The sequence below is a fragment of the Sceloporus occidentalis genome, unplaced genomic scaffold (genome assembly GCF_023333645.1).
Source record: "Sceloporus occidentalis isolate IW3139 unplaced genomic scaffold, rSceOcc1.0.p SCAF_1, whole genome shotgun sequence".
Taxonomy (NCBI): Eukaryota; Metazoa; Chordata; class Lepidosauria; order Squamata; family Phrynosomatidae; genus Sceloporus; species Sceloporus occidentalis.
Window position 1 is genome coordinate 265,232,275 of NW_028316981.1, and position 8,916 is coordinate 265,241,190.

General features: G+C 50.6%; 1 protein-coding gene across 1 annotated transcript; it reads left to right on the forward strand.

The window, feature by feature from the left end:
* Positions 1–6,250: 6,250 nt before the first annotated feature.
* Positions 6,251–8,466, forward strand: LOC149323838 (putative G protein-coupled receptor 150). Its single transcript, XM_089482383.1, has one exon. The coding sequence runs from the start codon at positions 6,251–6,253 to the stop codon at positions 7,457–7,459; it is 1,209 nt and encodes a 402-aa protein (XP_089338509.1). The 3' UTR covers positions 7,460–8,466.
* The last annotated feature ends 450 nt before the right edge of the window (positions 8,467–8,916 follow it).

The following is an 8,916-nucleotide window of genomic DNA, read 5'->3' on the forward strand; positions in this document are numbered from 1 at the left end:
TTTGTTTACTGTATCAGTACAATCCTGTTTGTTAACTGTATCAACTGTGTTTGTTAACTATATCAATTATTATTTGGACTCTCATCTGGGTTTATGGAATGATGTTGGAGCATGACAAGGACATCATTTTACGGAGGTAACGTTTACTACACATAGGTTGAACCAATATAAAAGAAAATGGATATACTTGTGAAGGCTTTATTAGTACCAATTGTTGACAATGCATGACAGTTCAGATCTATTTGAACTTTATATATTCTCCTTTTTCTTTCCTTTCAAGATCTACCATGAAAGCAACATCATTGTATATTATTTATTTATTCATTCAATTTATTTCTCCCCGAAGGGACCCAAGACGGCTCACAATAACATGGTATTATGTAGCTAGTGTTATTATTACCATTTTTGTTCTACTTTTCATTTATTTTTTATTTTTTTTAAAAAACAGTGCTTTTAAAAGGCCTAGTTGGACCACCCACCAGAAATGAACGGTTGGCTTCCCTTTAAAAAAAACATGAAGGAAATAAAACAAAGCTGTAAAAAGGGCAATGGTTAAGAGGTGTTAGCTGTGGTTGTTTGACTGCTTGCTGCAGCTATCCTTTTCTTCAGAGGACTATGCTCCTCCAAAACGGGGCTGAGCAATTCTTGCAGGCCTGGATTCTGTTTTCCTTCCCAGGGATACACCTCTTCTGCAGTACCCCACTCCACCAAAAAGCATAGTGACTGAAAATCCATTTCCAATTTCAAAAATAATTTTAATTATAATTATAATTAAAATCAGATGGAACAAGATGCAACAAGTTGTTTTAAAGCTCAATCATGCTTTCAGTAGGCTTCCAGCAGTAGAATTATCCTATTTGAATTCTTGGGTGTTTTTTTCCCTGGTATGGGGAGCTACAAATATGAACATATATCTTGCAACTCACATATTGCCCATCTCATCGCTAACAAGGATCAGGTATGTAGTTTTACTGTACTGTTAGATCTATCATAGATACCTGAATCTCAGGTGATTTGCAGCATCTTTTACTAACTTAGGCTGATGTTTCAACTATGGAGTTTATCAGACGCGAGGTTTTGGACCCTCAATTCCGCTAAGGAAGTGAAACAAACGTTGCGCAATGACCCTATAAAGTGATGTTCTACCACATTGCTTGCTTTTCTGTCATTCCTCCGTAACGTTATGTTAGCGCTACAATTGCGCAAAAGTTGCGATTTGCGTGATGCGAAACCATGCATAGCGGAACTTTTTACTACACCAGCACCTTCATTTTGTCTTGAACATTTCACATCAACATATTTGCGCATGCTCCTTGGAGGTTTTGGTGGCATCCTGACCTTTGTGCTTCCGGGGGGGGGGGGGGAGGGGAAAGGGGAGAAGCCCCTTCCAGTTTCCTGTTTCATGCGGGGCAGAAGAATGGGGCTGGAATGGATGACCCCTGGGGGCCCCTTCAATTCCTAGCCTCTGCGGAGTTCATGCGGGGCAGAAGAATGGGGCTGGAATGGATGACCCCTGGGGGCCCCTTCAATTCCTAGCCTCCGCGGAGTTCATGCGGGGCAGAAGAATGGGGCTGGAATGGATGACCCCTAGGGGTCCCTTAAATTTGCAGCCTCCTAGGTGTTCATGCAGGGCAGAGGAATGGGGCTGGAATGGATGACCCCTAGGGGCCCCTTCAATTCCTAGCCTCCTCGGAGTTCATGCGGGGCAGAAGAATGGGGCTGGAATGGATGACCCCTAGGGGCCCCTTCAATTCCTAGCCTCCGCTGAGTTCATGTGGGGCAGAAGAATGGGGCTGGAATGGATGACCCCTGGGGGCCCCTTCAATTCCTAGCCTCCTTGGAGTTCATGCGGAGCAGAAGAATGGGGCTGGAATGGATGACCCCTGGGGGACCCTTCAATTCCTAGCCTCCTTGGAGTTCATGCAGGGCAGAAGAATGGGGCTGGAATGGATGACCCCTAGGGGCCCCTTCAATTCCTAGCCTCCGCGGAGTTCATGCGGGGCAGAAGAATGGGGCTGGAATGGATGACCCCTGGGGGCCCCTTCAATTCCTAGCCTCCTTGGAGTTCATGCAGGGCAGAAGAATGGGGCTGGAATGGATGACCCCTAGGGGCCCCTTCAATTCCTAGCCTCCGCGGAGTTCATGCGGGGCAGAAGAATGGGGCTGGGATGGATGACCCCTAGGGGTCCCTTAAATTTGCAGCCTCCTAGGTGTTCATGCAGGACAGAGCAACCCCCCCCTCCCCCAGGGTTGTCCTGAAAAAGGAAGGCCACCGGAAGGGAATGGGGTGAAAAAGCAGCCCAGCATCATGGGAACTTTGCAATCAGTAAGTTTTGCGTTGCGTTGCGTTGCGTTGCTGCCTACCACACCAAACCATTTCACAACACATTCGCAAGGATAACGGGAGACAAAGGCCTGACTTCCCTTTTTCCCCGTAATGCCCCAAAAGGGGAGGAATGACGCTAAAACTAAGGGAGCGTTGCGCAACGGGCTCCCATAGAAATGAATGGCGTCTGGAGGAACATCGCACTTTCACGTTATTGCGCAATGTTGGTGATGCTAAGATTGCGTGATAGGCAGGAAAAATCGCCAAAAACTCGCGTCTGATAAACTCCTATGACTCTTCCCAAACAGAAACAGGGCTGTGTGATAGTTATTCATGCTGAGATAATGATCTGGAAACTTCAGCTCATCATACATCTGAAATAGCCAGTGTCCATAAAAAAAAAGTGCTACATCATAGTAAATCTGTTCATCTTTAAGATGCCACAAATCACATTGGTTTTCCCATATGAATCAATATCACACCACACGGTTATTGCCCTGTTATTTCACTTTAACTGCTATGGCTGCCTCCTGTGGAATTCTGGGGTCTGTAGTTTAGAGAGGCAACAGTAAAGGTGTGTCCAAAGACTCTGGGAGACCAGGGTCCAAAACACACATCAGAAATAATCCAGTTTGAGACTACTTTAACTGTCCTGTCTCAATGCTAGGGAATTCTGGGAATTGTAGTTTTGTGAGATATTTAGCCTTCTCTGGTGCCACAATAAACTACAGTTCCCAGGATTCCCTAGCACTGAGTCAGGGCAGTTAAAGTGCTCTCAAACTGGATTATTTCTGCAGTGTGTTTCAGACCCAGGGTTTGAATCCTCACTCTGCCATTGAAACTCACTCGGTTACCTTTGGTGAGTCACACTCTCTCAGCCTCAGAAGAAGGCAAAGGCAAGCCTCCTCTGAACAAATCTTGCAAAGAAAACACTGGGATAGGGTTATCATCGAGTTGGTTTGGACTCGAAGGCATATAACAACAATAACGATTTCTGAACCTCATCCCCATTACAACGGGGAGTCAATGTGGTGTCAATACTAATGAGTGTGAGACCAGGGTTCAAATCTCTGCTTGGACATAGAAACCCACTGGGGTGAGCTTGGAAAGTCATACTCTCTCAGCCTCAAAGAAAGGCAAAGGCAAACCCCTCTGAACAAATCTTGCCAAGAAAAGCGCATGATAGGGTTGTTCTAAGGCAGAAAAGACTTGATGACATCTAACAAGTGGATGTAGGACAAGCATAACTTCATGGTCATATTCAAAGGACCTTATCACACATGGGGGGGGGGGTTGCAGTTCAGATCCGCAGTCACTCCAGAGTTTTTCAGACAAGTGAAATTGGAAGTATAATCCAATGGCAATCTGAATGCAATTATGGGGTTTAACGTTATTGTGTGATAACCCACTACACGCAAATTCGGACAATGGGAAGTCAGTCCAAATGCAATCATGGTGTTTCACGTTATTGCATGGTAGACTACCTCACGCAAATTTGGGCAATGGCATGCTATTTTTGGGCAACGGGAAGTCAGTTTGAATGCAATTCGAATTCACGTAAATTTGCTGAACTAGCGAATTCATGTGAATGCATTCTGGCCCCACTTTCTTTTCATTCAAAATTAAGAGAAATTCCTCATGTGTGATAACGTCCTCCTGTTCTCGCAATGCGATGCGTGATGTTTTTTCACACCAGATCAAGAGTCACTCCTGTCTAGCAATGTGAATTAAGGTTAAAAATGTTTTACCACACTTGGTTGCCTTTCCGTTGCCCTTCTGAATTTAGAGGGAAGCGAAGTCAATTCTATTCCAAGCGGACTCAAGTGATGCGGATTCAAGCTAAGTGGAGTGAGTGCACATTGTATTACCATATCGGAGGGTTCAATGATTCGAATCGGCACCCTTGCACATGCTCAGTGGGGCTCTGGATGTTGTCATCTTTCCCTGCCCCCTTCTTAGCTGTCATCCTTCATGGGGTGAAGAAGCAGTCAGGGGGTGATGGGATGGGTGGCAGAGTGGCAGAGGTGGTGAGATGGGTTGGAGGAAGAGGAGGGGAATGACGGAGCAGGACTCAGGGGGCCAAGGGGGGTGACATCGGAGTGTTTTCCGCAACAGAACAATTTGAAGTGAAATCGAAGTGAGCTTGTATGTGAATTCTGTGAATTCACTTTTTTTCAGAATTCATCAAAATGAGGAGTCACTTTGGATTCACTGTGGAAGCGCCAACGAAGGAGCTCCCATAGAAAGGAATGGTGTCAGATAACACATTCATGTTATGACGTGAATCTGCATCGTTGGAAGCGCAGTCATGTCGGAACTGACCTGTAAAAGCTCTAAAAATCTCAGTGTGATAAACCTCAAAGACATAGCTGTGTTAGTTTGTAGAATCAATACATGAAGAGATCTTGTAGCATCTTTGAGACCAAAAGAGCTCAGAGATATAGCCCTGTTAGTCTGCAGAATCAATAAGTGAAGAGATCTTGTGACACCTTTGAGACTAAAAGAAGCGGTTCAAAGATATAGCTGTGTTAGTCTGTAGTATCATATGTAGAGGGATCTTGTGGCACCTTCAAAACTAACTAAAAGAAAGACGTTGGCAGCGTGAGTTTTCCTAGGCTTCACTCTACTTCCTCAGATGTATTGCAGAGGCTGGCAGCATTCTTTCTCTCAAAGTCTCAAAGGTGCCATGAGATTTTTTTTTGCAACACGAAACATGTGTGTCTATTCAGAAGTAAGCCCCATTCAGTGAAGTGGACCTAGGACTGCAGTTTTAACTACGTATGCAGAGCAGAACTGCAGTCTGAAGGCTGTGTGTTCTCCATGGATCCGTGGGGCTTCAGGTGAGCAGCCCAGAGCCCTGCGTCTCTCTCCGATGGGTGCTGCGGAAGGCTCACTTGCTCCTATGTGCACACATACACACACCTAGATGTTGGAGGTAAGGAGGGCCCAGTTAAAGGATTTTACCAAGTCGGTCGGCATCTTTAGCCCTGGAGAAAGGGACAGCCCTCTTCCAGACCCAAGTTCCCTAGCGCAGATCTTCAAGAGGGCAGCGTTGTGGAGATGCTTTTTGCCAGCAGCAACAGGTTTCTGCCTCCGCTTTCCCCTATTCAGAGGAAGGGATGGAGGGAAAGAGAAGCCGTGGCTCAGGGAAGCAGGGAAGGTGGCATGTCTGGAAAGGGGTGTGGAAAGAATCCCCTTTGATACCACTTTTACTTGCCATGGCTCCAGGCTGTGCTATTCCCAGAATGCCACAGCCAGGAGCCATGGCAAATGAAAGCGGTAACAACCTGCATCATTTCCACAGTATGGATGCGCATGTGATGCACAGGCTTTTTAATTAATTTATTAATAAAATGCCATTCCCAGAATGCCACAGACCTGGAGCCATGGCAAGTGAAAGAGGCGTCAAGCCGGATTGTTTCCATGCCCCTTCCCAGGTATCCCAGCTTCCCTGAGCCAAGGCTTCTCCTTCTTCTCTTCGTCCTTCCATCCCCTCCTCTGCAGCAACAACAGCAACAAGAACAAAAACCTACACAACGCTACAATTCGGACATGTTGAAGATCTGCGCTAGGGATCTGCACAGCCTGCCCTTGGAGCCGCGGCAAGAGAAAGCGGCATCAACCCGCAGCATCCCCGCCGCGGAGATGGAAAGGTGATGCGCAGGCTTTTTAATCCATTTATTAATTAATTTAGGCTCTGTAGGATTGGAGGGAGAGCCCGAGAGCCCACCCACCGCCCCAAACCCAGGTGACACCCAGAGCCCTGTATATATATATACACACACACACACACCCCTATATATATATATCCCTCCCGAGAGAGAGAGAGAGAGTCTCCGTCGAGGGGCGTCGAAACACTCCGCAGACTGGTTTTTTCCTCCCCAGAAGTCCAAGCCTTGCCTGGCCCCTTCCCTCTCGGCCTCCATGGCTGAGGAGGAGGAGGAGGAGGCTCTGACCCCGGCGGGAGCCAACCTCTTCACCGGGCCCCCCCCTCCCGCTCCTCCCTCCAACTTCTCCCCAGGGCCAGGGACGGACCCGGCCAGGGCCCCGACGGCGCCGCCCGCCTTCCTCCTGCTGCTGCTGCTGCTGCTCTTCTCCCTGGCGGCCAACGCTCTCCTTCTGGGCCGTCTGCGCTGCGGCGGAGGGCTCTTCTGCTGCCGCTGCCGCTGCCGCCGGGGCCCCCGTCGGAAGATGGACTTCTTCCTGGCCCACCTGGCGCTGGCCGACCTCTACGGCTCCGGGGCCCTGCTGCTCCTGCTCTCCTTGCCCCCCGAGGGCTCCTCCGAGGCCTCCTGCCGCCTGCTGAGGCTGCTCCGAGGCTCCGGGAGGCTGGCCCCTTCCCACCTGGTCCTCCTCCTGGCCCTGGAGCGCCGCAGCCTCCTCCTGCTCCGCAGCCCCTCCGCGACGGCCACGGCCTCCCCCTTCCTCCGCCTGCCGCCCCGAGGGGCCCTGGCCGGGCTGGGCTGGCTGCTGGCCCTCCTGCTGGCCCTCCCCGAGGCCTTCGCCTTCCGGCTCCTGGGCGGCCGCTGCCTCAGCGTCTTCCCCGCAAAGCCCCGGTGGCAAGGGGCGGCCTACGCCGTCTATGGGGCGCTGACCGGCTTCGTGGCCCCCGCCTGCCTCCTGGGCTTCCTCTGCGGGGGCCTCCTGTGGGCCCTCGGGAGAAAGGAGGCCGAGGAGGAGGCGGAGGCGGAGGGCGAAGGGCAGCGGCGGGAGCCCTCCGGGGAGGCGGGCAGGTGCTGCTCCGGCTGGCCCCCGCGGAGCCGGGCGATACAGCTGGCCCTGGCCCTGGCCGCCCTCTTCGCCCTCTGCGGCTTCCCGCGCTTCCTCCTCGAAGTGGCCTCGTTCCCCGACGGAGCCTCGACGGCGGCGGTGGCGGAGGACTTCCTGTCGGCCTCCCAAGCCGCCCTCAACCCCTGCCTCTGCCTGCTCTTCCGCGGGCGCCGCCGGAGCCTCCTCTGCCCCTGCCCAGCCCCCAGGGCCCAGCCCCGACGGCAGCAGCGCAGGAGGAGGAGGAGGGCCGGGCCCCGGAGCCCTCAGCCGCAGCCTCCCCGAGGGCTGTGTCCCTGCCAAGCCCAGCCCGAGGAAGAGGAACGCAGCCCCGACGCCCAGGAGCCCGGCTCCAGTCCCTTCTGAGCAGCCCAAGACTGGAGGCTGAGAGAGTGTGACCTCCCAAGGCTCGATGGCGCTGAGCGTTTGGAGAGCCAGCTTTGGGATTGGAAACCTTTGAGATTTGGAGTTTTTTCTTGGCAAGACTTTGTCCCCTTGTGGCCCCTCTGAGGCTGAGAGAGTGTGACTTGCCCCCAGGGTTAGATGGAGCTGAAAGTCTGGAGGGCCAGCTTTGCAATTCAAACCTTGTGGGATTCTGAGCTTTTTCTTGACAAGACTTCATCCCCTTTTAACTTCTTCTGAAGCTGAGAGAGTGTGGGAGGCTCAGGGTTAGATGGCACTGAGGCCAAGTTTGGGATTTGAACTCTGTGGGATTTGCAGTCTATTCTTGTCAAGATTTCGTTCCCCTTTGAGTTCCTTGGAGGCTGAGAGAGCGTGACTTGCACAGGGTCAGACGGAGCAGAGATTAGGGATTGGGACCCTGGTTGGCAGCTTGAAGCAGAAGGACCGCAAAGGAGGACAAGGCACTGCACAATGTAGGACGTCAAGGGAAAAAGTGGAGGGCACGATGACCAAATGGAAGACAAAAACACCAGTGTAAATGTACATTCGTGGTTCTTAGTCGTGGCCAGGATGGAGGACTTTTTGGCTTTTCTCCTGGACAGAGGGTGAAATGTAGGACAGGGTTCTGGAAAAAGGAGGATGCCTGGCCACTGCAGCTTAAAGGCTGAGCCCTTTTCTCACAATGGTTGTTATCACACAGTGACCTATGTACTGTTATCCCAAAAATGTGTCCCCAGGCGCTTGTCCTAAATCTTTTTTAATTTCTAAAATAATAGTTGAGTCTGGAGCTCGCCTCTGATCATACTTTGGTACCAGAAGACTGAGTGAGGACTGCTGGCTGCTCTTTAGTGCGGGAAAAGGAGCTTCCAGGGCAGAGCTTTGGGCTGTGGTGAACCTTGTTTAGTTTACACTCATATGAAGAAGTTGCACAGTCTGTTTCATGTCAAGGGAGAACAGATGAGCCAATGGATTTTTATATATATCTAGTTGTTATTTTAAATACTTGGAGTGCAGATATTTGTGGTTGTTGTGTGTCTTCAAGTCATTTCCAACTTACGGCAGCTCTATCCTAGGGTTTCCTTGGCACGATTTGTTCAGAGGTGGTTTGCCATTGCCTTCCCCTGAGGCTGAGAGAGTGTGACTTGCCCAGGGTCACCCAGTGGGCTTCATAGCCGAGCTGGGAATCAAACCCTGATCTTCAGAGTCGTAGTGCACGACTCAAACAACTTCATCACACTGGCAGGGACTTCATTGCAAGTAAATGTGTTCACACAGGGGAAGATAACATCAGCCTTGTGTAGTCCGAATTCATTTTATCATATAATTTGGGTTTAAATCACGCAGGATGGGGGGGGGGGATAATGCGGGATAACGCGGGATAAGACCAGTGTTATTTTGAATCGGTTTTATGAAAAACGTAT